Below are 18,332 nucleotides of genomic sequence, written 5' to 3'. Positions count from 1 at the left end.
AGAGGTTTAGGGCTTCAGACGAGAAGGAATACAGAGGGTTTACAGAATGTACGCGCACTGCGTCATCTGGCGAAAACAGGACGCCGACTGACTCAAGACGAGTTCAGAGAATGGGTCTGGACACGTCACAGCGTTTTCCGACTGGATCCTCTTTTATGAACTAGAATATAATGTCTATACTGGCGAGTGACTTGTGATGTGGTCGAACCAGCATACGTCACGGCTGTAAGCGGATACACCCCTCTTAATTCCTCAAAGGGTGGTGCGCCAGGACGAGAGGATTCTGTCTGGTTACAATTGACCAACTTATATATCGAGTGGACGGACATCGGCGCCCTCACACAGACACTGTTGACAGCAAGAGGACGAGATCAATGTTCAAACATAGTGTCATTAAAATGCATTTATTTATCATACCAAAGTTTGACGAACAACGCTAGGATCAGAGGCGGCAACTTCTTGTACACACGTGTAGGGCGTGTAGCCTAAGCGCAATGCATATATTGTTCAACAGCAGATGTTTCAGTGAAGAATTCTTCTGGATATTTTACGTTATTGTTATTTTTATTGATGCCGATTTTAAACAAAACTGAAATGTGTCGGTAAATTTTAGTAAAATTTCCCCATTACTAAATTTAAAGAAAACCTGAAAATGACTGCCTTCCGGAAGGCTACTATAAAACATCTACAAGACCATAAGGTGCAACATCCCAGAAGACAGCTACTTAAAACTTGTCGCCGTCAGAATCTCAAATGTCACTTGATAAAAATTCGTTCAGCGATTTTGGAATTGTTACACGCGGACAGACTGACAGGGTTACAGGAATGACGAAGCTAATGACAGTCAAAAACACAGACATACACATAAAAATAAGTAAATATTTATTCAAAAACTGAAAGAAAGCGTAGAATGGACAAATAATTTTAACAGAAATACTTCAGAAACTTACTATTCAGCAGATACCAGCAGCATATGCTATACAGACAAATAATGACTTTATAAAAATTTGTATAGAGTAGGGACAGGTTTGGGCCTAATCCGTAAAGGGCAGAAGAACTAAGAGCCTACATGTTAGCCATGAATCGCTGACCAAAATGCGTTATATACAAAATCCAATTCCAGCAAACAAATGCAACAACAAAGCGAGCTGAGTGTGTTCATTATGACAGAACGTTCGGCACTGTTAATTAAAACATATTTATTCCGCATTGCGCTCACTGAGAGCGGCTTAAGACTGCTGATTATTGTGACACAGGGACTTAACGAGAATCTCGTTAAGTCCCTAGTACCGCTCGACCAGCGCCATCTTACACGTTCAAAGGGACAGTAGAAACATGTAGCTACTCTGTCAGGATAATAGGCAAAAGTCTACAAAGGCGGTAAAAACTCACAACGAAAAAGGAGGTCTGTCTTATGGGTTGTAGCGACGTGAAATATACTAACGTTTCAGAGGTCCTTGCTGCCTCCATCATCAGGGCGACAACGAAACAATTGCAATACAAAGAATCTTCTTCAAATAAAATTACAAATAAACAAAAAAAATGACAACATTTTATATCTACAAATAATTAAATTTCTCATTATGCAATTCTTTCCAACCTCCTATTTCACCACTCTCGTCCAAATACCTTCTTCTTCAGCTATTTTCAGTCAAGTCAAACATTCGCAGTTTAAGTTACGTTCTACCTCCAAACCGGGGTCCTTTCCCGGGGGTAAAGCCGGCCGGGGCGTGATGCTGACCACTCACCCCCATCTAGTGCCGAGGTCAAGGAAGAGAGGAGCTATACCTCCTCTCCCCCAAGCGCCTACATGGCGTATAGTGGGACAAACTCTACCTCCAAACGAGAAACCAACTTTCACACGCACAAGAAAATTATAGGTCCATTCCTTGCGTAGGCTATATCAATGTATTTTTTACTGGAACATGGGAAAATGAAAATTCTAAACAGAATGGTAGAAACTCACTTTCCGAACATGATCTGCTCTTAATTTCATCACGAATATAATTTTGGTTTGTTACTGCCATCCCCAATTATTCGACATCTGCCGAAAAACTTGAAGAACTTTTATCCAAGTGGCCTGATGTCTTATACTTTGAAACACTCTGTTGTTACGTGTGACCATGCACCTTCGATACGCACCGACTGTTACAACAAACAACCTCTCAAGGCCAATCGATCTAGGATATTGGAAATGTCTGCAACCTGCACCTGGAACTTAATTCTTACCAGTAAGTAAGTTTCCTTAAACACGACACAAGAGTTTAGGCCCCACTACAGACAAAAGACTTTCGTACAAGCAGAGTCACTGCAACACAGCGGCAAACTATGAGTTGGTAGGAGTGAGGATGGAAGTGGTCGTGGCATGTTTTAAGATACTCTTCCAGTATTCAGCTCGTAGATCTGCGTGTAACTTCAGAGAACCTCACTCTAGATAAAGACAGACGAGGACATAAGTGTGCCTGGGGAATCCTCAGGCTATCTTGACCAGCGTGATTACGATGGTCACCATGGTTACTGTGGGAATCCCCAACAGCAGAGATAAATCTGACGTAATTGTCGCTATTAACAAAGATCAGAGACCAAATTCTGACAAATACGTCAGGCTTGTTACGCTGTGAGTGCATAACCTAAATTGTAACCAATAACCCAATAAACGTTGACCGTATAAACTCTTTCTGTCACTCCAGGGGATGGACGTAGAAGCCACTGCGGTTACTAAAAACAGAGTCGAGAAGAATGATTCGAAACACGAAAAAGGACACGAGAGAAAGATAGAAATTAGCTGCAAAATGCACATGATCGCGTGTGTACACTTCGTATAATTTTGTTGATGTGGTAAGGAGCCTCGAATAATGAGAACACCCTCGAAATTTTAATCGAAAAATCTGAAAAACAGAGACCATCTGACAGACCAAGGGGGCAATGAAAGGATAATATTAAAGTATGTCTTAAAGAAACAGGTTGTGAGGGCGTGTATTATAACAACGTCCAACTACGGACTTCTGTGAACATGGTAACACAACTTCGGGAACTTTAAACCTTTAAATAAATGCAGTCCTTCATCCGTGGTGCCAGTAAGGTACTTTAAATTTTCCTTTCGAGCGTAATCTAGCAAGCATCATTGTGGGAAAGGCTGCAGGGAACAATACTGAGTCCTTCCTTATATGAATCTGCGAGCGAAGATCGAGTTGGTAGTTGTAGAAGCTGCCAGATACGCGTGGAGGCACAACTTAATGATGGTACCAAGACGACAGCTAAATAACGGGGAACAAAAAGACATGAAACTATTAACACGTAAAATTCGAAATGTCTGCTGCAACAAAGAGGCACACGGATGAACAAAAAGAATGAACACTGTGATACACAGATGTAAGGAAGGAGTGACCCTTGTTTACGGATGGGTGGAGTGTATCAGCTTGGAGTACTTCTTGCTGTAGGCCAGACAAAGCTTCAACCACATGATGTGGTACTGCAGGTGTGACGTACTCGTTCGAGTCTCCTTCACTAGATATTTTCCTTGTCGGGGACTGGAATCGGACGCCTTCTGGAAGCATGAAGGCATGACAGGACCACTCTTTGTAACCTACACGAAGAACAGGAGTACGTTATGCAACCAAACATACACAGTAGAGATGCGGGAGGGAACTGGATTGTTTGTACGAATTTGCGTTGATGTTATACGACGAATTTTTGAAGCCACTAGACAAAACAAAATTACGCAGCACGCAAGACAGAGACAAAAACTAAGTTCCCCTGTGCCCTCTGGAACGTTATAAAGTAATTAGTTAAATGATTATTAAATTAATAACCGTGGTCTCCAAGGTAGCCTGACGATTCGAATAACTTCCAAGAGCATAAACGCATATGAATCATCATATAAACAGCATGTTATCACTGTCAGATTTTAACCAAAAAGCAGAATGTATCGACAAGTCTTAGTAAAACTTCCCAATATCAAATTTCATTAAAATCCGTTCAATCGTTCTCGAGTTAGACAGACCAAAGATAGGTGAAGCCAACTGGGGGGGGGGGGGTGTCTACGAGTTACAGCTGCAAGTTAGTCATATACCTAGTTATTCAGGTTAGTTACATGGATAAATACACAGTTAATTATTTAACTTGATATTTACCTGGAAGGAACCACGAAAAATTTCAGCCAGGACAGGCAACACCTTCTGAATACGAAGCACGAGTGCTAACTACTCGGTTAATTAGCTTCTTAGACACATGGCCCGTTAGGAGTTCAATTACTCATTCAGTAGCACTGGTCCTAGGTGCAATGAAGGTGCAGTGTAGGTACAACGGCTGCTGTGATGCATTTTGCCACTGATTTCCTACGTGTAATGGAGACACGGAGCGGTGACAGCTTCACAATGCCACAGGAAGCAAGCTTCTAAGTGCAATACAGTTGTTGTGAGCCACAAAACGGTGCTTCACACTCTCCTCGATCTCTGTTCCCACATATTTCTCGAAAGCCATCCACCCTGCAATCTTCAGCATTAACAAATCCCGTTGAAGTCAACGGTTAATATGAAACCGCACGAGTAATAACGAGAAACTTGTTCATGGTTACCGACTAGGTGAGAGTGGAGAACTGATGTAATTTTAAAAGCTGGGGCTGATTTTAAAATTGATTCTGTAGTGGGTATAAAGGTGTCTTTGTTTTTAACCAACTCTCTGCAAGAGAACCAGAAATTTCCACACCAGAGACACGATCTGAGCCAGTTTCATCCACTTCGCACAAACTTTAAAGGATTAATGCATCCTCTGCGTGTTTTTTAATGTCTAATATAGACCTACAGCGTGTAATTAGTCTCTAATTGTGTCAACAGTTCCTAAACTCTCTTAATTAGCAACTTCTTCTCTTAGGTCCAAATATCCTCCTCATGCACTTTGTCGGAAATAAGAGAGACATCTTCCAACACTAAGGAGATAAGGTATGTTATTTACAGCCGAACTTAATTAAGAAGTTTTGCTGGGTAATTAAATTTATCGGTTCAAATAATCCTTCAAAACATTTTATAGAATGTGATCAGACAAATGTTGTGAAGGATTGCTTTAATTTTTATTTCATTTACATACATTCTAATTAAATATAAGAAATCATAAACAAAATTATTATTCCACGATTTTGTTTAACTGAATTGAAAGCTGCACTTAGATATTAATCGATTTGAATAATGCTTCCGACATTTTATAAACGATAACCAAACAAATACTCCGCAAATATTTTCTAATCATGACACAGGTCCTTTCCCTGGCACTTTCTTTAGAGAACTTCCAATTTATCCTCCCGCTAGATGGGCCCACCTGGACCCCGGATCAGTCAGCACGCTGAACGAGTATCAGCAGCGGTTCGCAGAGACTCCACATTCAGCTGACCACATTTTGCAGCCACGACCACTGCGCCGATAGGTCTCAAAATAACGACTGTGACGAGTTAGGAATGTGAAACCACACCGCCATGTTACTAATGGCATCCGGCATATTAAATGATGTCAAAACAAAACAAACGGAACATCAAAAGTATGATTGGACGAGAGAGTTTAAGCTTAACATAATATTACCAAAACCAGGGAATTATTTCATGATGCATCGTACGTCGGGTTAGAGGTCAACAGATGGAATGAGTGCACATTTAATAATCTAATGCTACATAACTTTGCAGTTTCAATAACAACACAGGTACCGAAGCCAAAATATATATAACAGCCGTCTGGATTCCTTGAATACAACTAGATTTTATAAACGGATTCTAAAGAACCTTGAGGGTTGTGACATGTTCATAACAAATGTCAGCTATTTTAAAATTAATTCGCATGAAACACTGGTACGGTAATTCTCATTATGACAGAACAACTGTTTTAGTTGTTATTTATTTATTATTATTGACTGCAAATGGTTTTTTGCCCGGTGGCAGTGGTCCTACAATAAGACACAACAAAACAATGAGACAGAACAAAACAATAAGACATAAAAGAACATAAGACACAACAAAAACAATAAGAAACAAAAGAACATAAGACACAACAAAAACAATAAGAAACAAAAGAACATAAGACACAACAAAAACAATAAGAAACAAAAGAACATAAGACACAACAAAAACAATAAGAAACAAAAGAACATAAGACACAACAAAAACAATAAGAAACAAAAGAACATAAGACACAACAAAAACAATAAGAAACAAAAGAACATAAGACACAACAAAAACAATAAGAAACAAAAGAACATAAGACACAACAAAAACAATAAGAAACAAAAGAACATAAGACACAACAAAAACAATAAGAAACAAAAGAACATAAGACACAACAAAAACAATAAGAAACAAAAGAACATAAGACACAACAAAAACAATAAGAAACAAAAGAACATAAGACACAACAAAAACAATAAGAAACAAAAGAACATAAGACACAACAAAAACAATAAGAAACAAAAGAACATAAGACACAACAAAACAATGAGACACAACAAAACAACACAACACACTGAAAATAAAACAACTCATAAGATTACAAAACCATATAACCTAAAGTACCTATGCTAGGGACGGCAGGTCCACGTGTGAGATCGATACATCAGCCAGTGCCCAGCGATTAATTCTTGGAAGTATACTCTGAAAATTTTCATCTAATAAAAGAAACGTTCCTTGAATGAAAATCATTCCTTGACCAGCTGAATATTTATTACTTCCTGTTACGTCGTCTCAAACATTTCAGTAAGGGATTTAAAATGTCTTCGCTTTCCCACTGACATTAATACGGCCCCCACTTTGAAATTTATAAGTCAGCACCAAATTTTCATTAAAGACCCTACAGCATTAGTTACTCAGTTCATTTGCTTATCTCTACATATGTAGCATTAATTCTAAGAAATTAGCCTGAATGGCTTGCTGAAATCAATTTACAACGGGCATTCAAATACAGAACAAGAAAGAATTCACCACTATTTTAAACTACAGATTTTTCAAATTCCTTCTTTGTGATCACATGCCCAATTAGCCTTAATTTCATTTGTTACGCACTTAAGTACATTACTCGTTGTTTTAAAGTTAATCACACACTGTACACACTACGCTTCATTAACTATTTACACATCTAAAATATTTTCAAATGTAATGGGCCCATTTTTTCGTATGATGATCGGTTTTTCAGATCGATAATGTTCGATTTGATTTTAAAATAAAGAAGGAGTCAATTAAAACCGACTCAAACTTAAATTAATTATGCTCCAGGGTACAATCAATACAAAATTTATAACAAATCCGTTAAGTAGCGTGGTTTTAGAGTGGGGAAAAACACGTGGATGGACAAATATGGCCGCCAAATTCAGCGTTCAGTGTCTGTGCTAATGAGAAAACCTAATAATCGTGAATTGTTTGTATGTGGTCGAAGTCTGATCGTTTCTGACGTTGGTAATCTGCACTTTAACCATTGTATAATTATAAAACTACACAATTTCAGAAGGTGAATTCTGCTTCCATCTTCAGGTAAGGAGGGGGAAAGACGACAAAAAGCCTATCTTTAGAGCCCCTTGGGAGCAGAATCAAACTTCCGTAAAGTTGTAGTTTCGTAATTTTACAGATGAGGACCAAAAGAATAATTTCACATATTTCTGAATGCGATTTGTTCGGCCCACGTGGGGCCCACTTCTTTTAAGAACCGTCGTTCCTCGGTATAAAATGGCTGTCAGCGAGCAGTGTAATGAGTTGTGGTTGGTGCTGGGATGCTTGTGCCCTTGGGCAGACTCTGATAATCTAGTAAAACAAGTGACGTATGGGAAACGACGGCCGGTCATTTTCCTGCTTGATAACTGAACAGCTGCTATCAACTGGGTCTAATTAGCAGCTAGTTTCCGCTCTGGAGCAGACTTTGAAGAAAGGAGAGAGACTCAAGAATTATAGAACCAAGATGTTGCTTTCAGTTACGTTTCGAGATGGCTGTCCTCTGGGTTGTCGCGCCATGCCCTGTGGTAGACGTTTACCGACGTTTAAGAGGCACCAAATACCTCTGAAGCAACCAGGAGGACAGCCATGTTCGCCGCCTTGAGAACTTTAAATTACATTTCCATTTTTGCAACATCTGAAAGAATAAAACATGGCAGTGTAGAATCAGCAGGAAACGTGGCTTCAGAGAAATGGGCAGGGTTTCTACTAACTGGATATAGAAAACCTCACCCCACGATGTGCCTCAGTCTCCAGAGGAACTGCGCAGAAAACCGATTTATGAGTCGCACAATGACTGTACCGTTATCCACTGCGACGATTAAGTCGATCACTTCAGGATATAAACGTACTTAATAAATCGACTTTCTGACAGTCTCTCATACGACCAGGTTGCAAGGTGCGCGGTATTTCCCCGTCTCCCTCTGTTGGGACATTCTCCAAGTTTTCGCAACTTTCATTAAAGGTGAAGGCCAATCAATACCAGCATCATCTTGCGGGGATTACTCTTCGCCACTTACGTAAGAACATATGAGGGCATTTCCGGTTAAAAGCAAAGACAAAACAATGGAATTTCCCGCAACATAAAACACGTTCTATAACTGCACTAATTCTTAAAGGATTATCTATACGATATGTTCCTACACACATGGTCTACCTAGCCTGGCAATAACAGTGAGGTCTTGTTCACCCCTGTTTCGTCATATCATGGTGCTGTTCGCTTATTCAATTTTCGCTGGCTTGATATTTTAAATATTTCTCACAATAATCATATTAAAACACTTTCTTCGTCCGCTATCCTTGTCATTTGTTTAATTAATTAATATTGTCCGTCTAATCACAATTTAAAATTTAAAATTAAGATAATTAAAATACCATGTGATGCTCCTTATCGAAACATTCGATTTACATTTAGAACATCACTTTCTCACTACATGTTTCGGTTCTTAGATGAACCATCTTCAGGTGTGTAAAAATTACAATTATATAAACTTAAAACTTAATAATAATTTCTTATATGCAACTTTTTTGTAGTCGTTTATCAGTTATTAGTGATTTTGTCATTTGTTGTTGAAGCACGACAGAAAATTTTAATGAATTTGTTTTAATTTTTAATTTATCACGCTGAGCTCGATAGTGTAGAGGAATGTAATTTTCCGAGTGTCTTACTAAGACCAGCAAAGGACTCGATTTGCGGTCCACTTACTGGATCATATGGCGAGTTCAATCCACACCCATCTGTTTGTGTCAGACTCAGTTCGACACTCGGTTGGAACGTCATTTTCGTGACGGGAGAGGTGCCAGAAGACACTTTCATCGATTCATCACGAATTCTACTGACAGTGTCCATGTGTGCAGTGCAGTGTTTATTTCTGTGAAATTTTCCGTTACTCCATTCATAAAAGCAGTGGCCCTGAAGCTAAGAAGCGACGAAACGCTCCTGTGGTTTGTATCTTTGTCGCCTCGCAGCTAAAAAAAATATCACTTTATTCATATCAAACACTCCACCACCTCACCACACCTACATTGGTTAGCGGTTTTCTTCTATGCAGTAGCAGGGATGCCCATTGCGACAATCAACTTGAACTTCCATATGGAAAAATCATACATGGGAGTGTTGTAGGCTACGTGTCTCGGCCTAAGAACCTTAAGGACATGGAGGTGAATTTATACACATTGTAAACCTCGAACAAGATGATTAACCTGATCAACTTTCAGGCTGTCCTGCCTACTACAATGTTACGCCGTGTAGTCAGGTAGAAATTCACCGAAGATTCTAACATGCTTAATGTCTCCATCATCAGACCCTAATGATAGAAAACGCAAGCAGCTCTGAAACGTCGGTAAATTTTCACTAAATTATATAGAGCAACGTCCCAGAAGATGACCTCTTCAGGAGAGTAATCTGCTTTTAATTCTGAGTTTCTTATGTCAAGTATATAAAAAGGTGAGAAAAGTAATTACCACTATCATCGTCCTCATGACGCAGGCAGGAACGACCTCTGAAACGTCGGCAAAGTTCTACCAGACTACACGGCGCTAAAACCCAGAAGACAGCCATCTTCGTGCATGTATGTAATTCAAAACCACAATATTCTTAAAACTTGTTCGAAAAACGACAGCTAAAATTTCAAGAGCTACATTTGCTCTGCCCAAGGTTCTTTCAGATTCTGCATACGCAGCAGTTCCGGTAGTCAACACCGATCTTCATTTCATGCCCGAATTTAACTCAACTGTCGTGAACCTAATAAACACTGCGGATAAAACAGTATTTAGATAGAAACTAATATTATTTTTCTTATACATTACGTTAAGAATTACAGATATCGAAAATATTTTCAAATATAAATTAAACAGGCGCACATACACTCTCCCGATCATGAGTTCACTTTGTGAACTTTAAGCAAATAATTTGCAATATCGCAACACGTTTATAGATGGATTTACGACTCCGTCACACACTTTTCCCAACATATTCCAATTTTGATATTTATTTTCCTTCTGTACACCCCTGAACCAGATTTAAACACCAGTATCCACTTTCAACCGCCACGGTGGTCTAGCGGTTAGAACGCTGGCCTTGTAATCCTGGGGTCTCGGGTTCGATTCCAGGCGGTGCCCGAATTTATAACTTGTGTTGGGCAAGGCCGTGGAGTTTTCCTCCGGGGGCTTCCCCGGTTTCTCCGTGGCATCCCATTCACACACAGAAGAAGGCAATGGCAAACCACTTCTGGATCATCTGCCAAGAACGTATATGAACAGGTCCCAGGCCGAGAAAAGGATGGAGGGATCCTGTTCATATGGACCTGTCGTCAGACAGAACACTAAATAATAATAAGATGAGGTGGTCTAGCGGTTAGAACGCTGGCCTTGTAATCCTGGGGTCTCGGGTTCGATTCCCGGCGGTTGGGCAAGGTCGTGGTCTAGGCAACACAGAGTTTTCGTCCGTGGCATCCCAACAATTACTCCATTCACACACTGAAGAAGGCAATGGCAAACCACTTCTGGATCATCTGCCAAGAACGTATATGAACAGGTCCCAGGCCGAGAAAAGGATGGAAGGATCCTGTTCATATGGACCTGTCGTCAGACAGAACACTAATAACAATAATAATAATAATAATAATAATCCACTTCCGAGGTGACCGATTAACTAACATACTAACAAACCAACCGGGTTTGACTAATAATTTAAATACCGCCTGAGCAAAATTCCTTTGTGGCAAAAGAATGAAAGAATAGAAGACGCATGGTTGAAAGCCTCGTGGTTTTGCGGTATTGGCAGCATTTGAGGGTGGGTGCCAGCTATCCGCCGCTAACTGAATGCTTTAATGGATCGTTAGTCATAACCTCGGTCAAATTGCGTCGCGGTTTTAACTATTTTCTTAACCCCACAAACTTTTTCTTATTTACCTCCCGCCCCCTTCATTCGATATTTTCATTGAGACGACCACAAAACAGAAGCAAAAGGGGACACTTTTATTCATTACCTACCCCTCTACCCTCTAGTGGTTTACCGCCCTTCTTCGCACGTAGACAGCCACAAGAGAAACTCACTAAGATGAAACGACGCAAAATGGGTGTAGTATAACTTACAAAAGGTCCATAATCGAAGATCGCTCCGAGAAATTCCGTGGTTTATGAAACTCGAGGGTTCATTAACTTGTTTACAAAAGCCTGGTAATATACTCCGCCCTGAACCACTTCAATCCAACGCATTTCACACCCAATTTCGTCAAGATGTGTCCTAGTATCAGGCCCTACAGCTACTCCCATCTACATTTAGGTCTTCCAAGTAGTCTCTTTCCTTCAGTTGCTGACTATAATTATGTATGCCTATGAGTTTATTTTCCAAACATCTTTCTCGGAACGTCGTTCATTAACCTTCATCATTCTGTGAGTTTTCAGAGTGAGAGACAATGCGTCACACCCACACAAAACAGCAGGTAGGCCTACAGTTAGTTCAGTATAGGCAAATTCTCCTTCTTTAGGATTCTCTACGAAACACAGGATAGTAAAATATTCTGAAAAATCAGTGGCCTAGTAACAAGTTTTTCCCGAATTTAATCTGCTCTTCAATCCATCATAAAAGTCTGGCTCCACAGAGAGGATTCCTCGAGAAGCTGATAGTGGAACAGTTTGTCAAGAAATTCTGCTCCTTTCTCTTGGCTAATTCGAAGGTCCATTACCGTGTTCAGAACAGCCTATACCATCAATATTTTCTTAAGAATTCAAGCCCTTGTGAAACATTTCGTAACATCCTGATATTTTAGTGTAAGGCGTTGTTAAACGTTCTCCACTCCCAAGCTGGAGGACCACCCCTTGTCGGCTGTCTGCAGCTACATTTAATATATTCGTGGCTTCATCATCATTGTTGAACGCGCACTTGCTACATTTTGACAAAATTTAGTACACAATTTTATAAGGAATGGTATCGCCCTGCAGTATGCCTTGAGATGATGCTTCCGTTTCATTTCGGACTGAAATTGAAACACCTTCGCTCCGAATCCAACCAAGTGCCCCTAATTTAGGGCCGAAGAATGAACACGTGCTGCTTCGTCAGGGCCATTGCACATCTCTTGGGGCGCAGACAGACGAGTGTGGGTGTAATGCAATACGAAGACAGTGCGTCGACTTGTGTTGGAGTCGACTGTCTGAAGGCTGAGATTTCAGGTTCTCAGGGCCGTGAGTACAAAGATGATAAAACAAAATTTATTCATAAAACGGGAGGCCCATCAGCTCGTTTTTGTCAAAATTTTATTTTCAAACTTTTTTTTTTAAAAAAATAATATATTTATACGATAAAGTTACTCGTTCAGCCAGCGGACCTGAAATCCACCTGCTCATTTTCGGATCGATCCACTTTCAATTAAAATCCGCCGTGCAAAAAAAAAAAGTTTCCTACTACAGGTTCATGTCGTGAACATCGTACTTGCAAGTCATCAGTTTTTATGTGCCCAAATTTGGGCGCTGCCGGCGATGCAACATGTAGGTGGGCGTGTCTGCGACGTTAAGGGCCCTCCCTTGACCCCCTTAGCTCCGCCCTCTCCCGCCCATTGCGTCTCTGGGAATATCTAGAGCCATGGCCATACATATCGGCGCTGGAACCTCGGCCCATCTCTCCTTGCCCCAGCGACGTTCCGCGTGGCCTAAGCAATCTTCCACATCACATCCTCACTACTCTTTCTCGCTTCTCACGTGTGCGGTATCTCCTTATTCACACAAGTTACCATTTATTCAATTACTTCCAAAATCCATGGAGCCGAGTCCTTCCTGAGAATCCAACAGTCTCTCAGCCACACAAGAAATTCCCAACATTTCATGGAACCCGAAGGTTCATTACCGCGTTCACAAGAGCCCGCCACTGGTTCCAAAAAGTGAGCCACATGAATCCAGTCCATTCCACCCCATCCCACGTATCTAAGATCCATTTTAATATTATCCTCCCACCTACGTCTAGGTCTTCCCAGTGGTCTCTTTCATTCTGGTTTGCCCACCAGCCCACTAATTAATTAATGAAATGAATTCACTACATTTCTATATGAAATGCGACTAGAAATTTTATGGAAAACTTTCAAAGGAAAAACTACCTTCGTATAGACAGAGTACAAGCCATGCACTCGAATTACGCTAACCTTAAGAAGTATGAAGAAGGGAAGTGCATTCAGATGATTCAAAGTTCAATGACTGGCCCGGCTGAGGATTCCCCCCACGCGGGAATCCCCCGATCTTTAACCTTTGTGAATGTACAAATCCCCCACCCTGTCAGTTCTGCTCGCAAAAACACGTGAAGGTCTTCGTGTCAATTGACCGTTATTAAGGTCCAATTTTAAACAAATTTTAAGAAATAAGAAACAGCTGAAATAACATGGCTCTTTACTAAACAGAAATACAACAGTTCGATCAGGGGCCCAAAAGATTAGGTTTTATCCTCCTTTCACCTGAAGACGGCAGTAGAAACAACATGCGAAACATTGTGGTTTCTATAACGCCTGGATGGACACAGTCTAAGAAAGCAATTTAACAGAAAAGGCAGGCTATGTTTAACAATTTCCTTCAGAAGAACTTGCATCTGTTTTTGATTTACATTCTCTAACAAAGTTGGTGGTAACGTAATCCAGACTCAAATTTGTACATGGTCACAGGGCAGCTACAGGCCTATTTCGAAAGCGCATTTATTATATACAACCATTTAAATGTCATATCACTAACCACAACCCCATCATCGACATCATAAAATGGACTGCAGATCAATACCGCGGCCAACTGCGTTTCTTTATACTACACGATAAAAATTAGACAAAAAGTAATTATTTGAAAAAGTCTTTCAATTTACATACCACGGGTTTCCTTAAACAAGTTTCCTTTTCTTGTATATATATTTCCCATGTTAATTTACTGTTTAACTGGAGAAACATCTTAACAGCCTAGCTTACACTATCAAAACCTCAACGCTCAGCTCCGTGGAACCGGACACTGAAGAAGGAATAGCAGTCGGAGGAGAAGTTATTTACGGTTCGTTTAACGGTGGCCTAACTTAAGGTACTATCCCATCAGTTGCCTCGAGGAACTGAGAAAAACCACGAAAAACCTCAGGCAGGATAACCAGCGTCCAGGCCGAGATTTTAAACCGGAACCTCCCAAGTACGAAGCAGGAGTGCTAACCACTCAACCACGACGTTTGGTACAAGAAGGTAACGGAGATAAAGGGGAAAAACGCCAGAAGTGATCACTTGGGAACAAATACAAGGATAACTTCAAAATATCTCTTAAGAGAAGTGGATTCCAAAGGTGAGGTATGAATTGGATTTTTTTATTACGATGTTAAATGTTAAGGTACCCTAAAGTAAGGAACTTATTGAACAGCTAAGCAACTATCAGCCAGTCAGAAATGAGCCAGTAAAGAAGACAGTCACATATCTGGACAAAAAAACGTCAGAATAAAAGTTAGGCAACATTTTCAGAGCATCATGCACTGCTATAACCGACGATGAACGCGTAATCAATTGTGGTTTGAATAATATTCTACCCCTGAAATAATCTGGTATGCAACCACCACTACCAGTTACAGGCACCCAACTGTGAATGCGCTATGAGCGACTAATGACTGGTTCTAAGGTTACATGACACTGCTTCAAACGCAAAGGTTTAAGTGAGAAATAGGAAGGATGCGGTCGAGGCCTATTTCAATTTACCACCCCCCAGCAAGTAGTTCGAAAAATAACCTCGCAAGAAACCTCATTAAGAATGACTGGTGTTTTGGGAACGTGAACAGATCGGCGCGACACATGGTAGTCTACCCTTCTAGGGGACAAAACAGAAAAACACAGAGTTCAGATAACTGACACTTCGTTGAAAACAAATATAAATAAAAAAAAATGAGATATAGTATTTTTCCGAGATGAGAGACTGCCTCCTCTTATGACGCATGCGCAATTTGCAGCCAACCGGTGACCGGTCTGTAGAGAATTGGGTCTGACTCAATCATGGGAAAACCACAGGCTACTCGCTCCTCCGTGGAACAGACAGTTCGAGACGAGGACTTCGCTCAGTCAGGCTGCAAGCGCGCGGCGAGAGACGTAGCGCCTGCAGGTTCGTCTACCCTGCACACCGCGCAACACGCGCCAAAGCGAACATCACGATCCCGCGGATACTGACAGCAACAGTGCCAGAGTGTTCTGACGCGTGTGTTTCAACGCAACGCAGAAGCAAAGTGTTGCATGCAAGTGAGAAACAAACGCGCAAGTTTTCCAAGCAGTGTTCACTGCAAATTTATAGTGATTTCGACATATGACGTAAAATAAATACACCAAATGTAATAACTGAATAAATTACTTGGGGGTTGTGTGCAAATGTGTTTATATAGTGTGTCACTGGCGTCTTTCATCGACTATAAAGCTACAGAAAAATAAAGTCACATTTGAAAAAACAAGGTCACTGAGAACAGCTGTCTTTCAGAGTAGCCCATAATTACATACAATGAAACACAGCATTAACAGGAGAATTCTACACTAACTTTGCACAAAGAATCTGCAGTTTTCTTGATAATAACTCGAAGAGTCAACGTCAGCTGCGTATAACAGTCATAACTCCTACTGCAAATCATTAGCCAAGTTTAAATGTTGTACTGTTCAGGCGTGAAATGCTAACAAAGTCTAATTATGAGTTAATTTTTGTAAACCAACCAATAAAGAACAATTACAGCAGCTGAAAGGAATTCAGCAATCGGATATAAATATAGTCTTGAGTTTTAAAGAACTGTAAGTGAAGATTAATTAATGATATAGATCTATATCAGATTCCTTAACCGATTTAGAGAAGATTCAAAGAGTGATGGGATAATCCGGAAGATATCAAAACCGTTTGTTCCATCTGAAAGTAAGACGATGATACATTTAATACAGCTTTCAATAAATATCATAAGTCTATAAAAAACGTATTTTACATCTGGATGCTTAATGAAGTTGATTAGAAATATTTACCTAAGAGAGAAATCGAAGTTAAATGGAAGATATCGGAATAACAGTTTCATCACACGACTTTCAAAAACCAAGCGAAGTAAAAGTATGTTTCACGATTCTCTTGGATTGGAGATTGTTGACATGAATATATAACTTTGACGGAACGTCCCCTAAATATACGAAGAGGATTTTGCTGCTTCTGAGGGCAGGAGAAAAATAATTACCCTGCGCTACGTAATTTGGACAATAGTTCAGTGTTCAGGAAGAATTTTTTTACTCTGAAGACTGCCATAAGATGTGTCGAAACTAATGTTTGAAATATGTCAAGAATACTTGCCTTTCCCGAGACTGTTAGAAGATTAGTGGTGTAGACCAAGTGATCTGATTGTCGTCAGGTGTCCGCGTGGCTTGGAGCGAATCCCGCCCAATGCATTTGCCGGGTCTTGTGACACCGGTGTCAACTGCAGCTTGCGCCGAAGGGGACGACGGCTTCCTGAGTTGCAAGAAGCGATTGCGGACAATGGCTGAGAGCGCCCCCGACTGTAACAGCGATGCCGGGGGCGGTGGCGGGGGCAGCAACCCTGCCGGCGGTACTGAAGAACTCTGGTGGACAGAGCGAGTCCTCAGGGAAGTCCAGGCGGAACACCCGGGAGAACTTGTCCGTACTGGCAGTCCCTACTTACTTTGCTCATCTCTGCCAAACCATTGGCGATCCAACAAGACCTTGCCCGTCGCCTTCAAAGTTGTGGCTCTCGGGGACGTGCTGGATGGCACCCTGGTCACTGTTCGGGCGGGGAACGACGAGAATTACTGCGCGGAACTTCGCAACTGCACGGCGGTCATGAAGAACCAGGTGGCCAAGTTTAATGACCTCAGGTTCGTCGGCAGGAGTGGCAGAGGTGAGTCCTTGTTAACTTCGGCGATTCAAATAATTATGTTCGTTATATAATTCGTACTCGCAACTAGACTGTGGGGTGGACGGCCACGGTTCAATTCCCGGCAGGGCTGGATTTTTCTCCTCCCCACAAAGTCCATATCGGCTTTGGAGCACACCTACCCTCCTGTGTAATGGGAACGGAATTATTTCATTAGGGGTGAAGCGACCAGGGTGTGAAGATAAACTCTCTTTATAATGTATGGCCGACGTTCATGTGTAAGCTATACCTCCATATAGAAGAGAACATTTTGGCAGGAAAACCTCTGGGAGACCAAGGCTTAGATCGGAGGTTAGTACCATTTTAAAATAAGACAGATCGAAGTTACTAAGAATTGAGTCCAGCGGTGGTTTAATGTAAGCACGGTAATAAACATTGGGTTCATAAAAGTGTGCAGACTGTTCACCAGATGAGCAACTGTTAACTTTTCAAGAAAGACTGCACCACGGTTTCAATTGCACACGCGCCCACGGAAGAAATTATATGAATGTATGCTTGTTCACTCGTTGAAGTCATCCACGTTGGTCAACCGTGTGAGAATGACGCTGTAAATCCAACGTTTCGGAGACTGTTTCTACCTCCATTTTCAGGGCTCATGATGGAAGTACAGACAGTCTTCCATTGCCAAACGGCTAATCGCCCGGGAAGACTGGACTTCATTCAGTCGCCTTAAATGCTTCAAATCTTACACAGTTGACCGCGTCTTTGCTGAAGATCCACGTGTCAATTAGGACTTTAATGTCAACACTGTTTATCAAAATATGTTGAATCTGAACATCGAAAATCTGACATGCATGTAGTTGGTCATTAAGTAATAGTTTGTTATAGACATGATATATAACAAACAATATCAATACAGTTTATGCGAATAAAACACCCGGATGAAAAACTTTAACGCCTACTTTAATTAATACTAAATGAAGAATGCATACGAGCTATGGTAAGACTTCACACGCCTTGCTGATTTCATGTTTACTCACT

The 18,332-nt window shown here is 40.9% G+C and overlaps 2 protein-coding genes across 4 annotated transcripts in view; one reads left to right on the top strand and one right to left on the bottom strand.

Moving 5' to 3' along the window:
- LOC110841293 (uncharacterized) overlaps window positions 1-18,332 on the bottom strand; it is a 265,608-nt gene that overhangs the window by 209,420 nt on the left and 37,856 nt on the right. The gene's annotated exons all lie outside the window — the stretch shown is intronic.
- Window positions 15,463-18,332, top strand: part of LOC110841265 (uncharacterized) — a 71,177-nt gene continuing 68,307 nt past the window's right edge. The window contains exon 1 of one of the 2 annotated variants that reach the window (XM_022086655.2): window positions 15,463-17,315. In XM_022086655.2, the coding sequence (XP_021942347.2) occupies window positions 16,844-17,315 (472 nt within the window). In that variant the 5' untranslated portion in view covers window positions 15,463-16,843. The remainder of the gene's footprint in view (window positions 17,316-18,332) is intronic. The other variant, XM_022086654.2, reaches the window with a different exon arrangement.

This window comes from Zootermopsis nevadensis, unplaced genomic scaffold (assembly GCF_977971745.1).
Source record: "Zootermopsis nevadensis isolate Lab colony 2312 unplaced genomic scaffold, Znev_1.0 Znev_ptg000030l, whole genome shotgun sequence".
Taxonomy (NCBI): Eukaryota; Metazoa; Arthropoda; class Insecta; order Blattodea; family Termopsidae; genus Zootermopsis; species Zootermopsis nevadensis.
The sequence above is the reverse complement of the archived record's forward strand: the minus strand, read 5'-3'. Positions and strand labels throughout refer to the sequence as shown.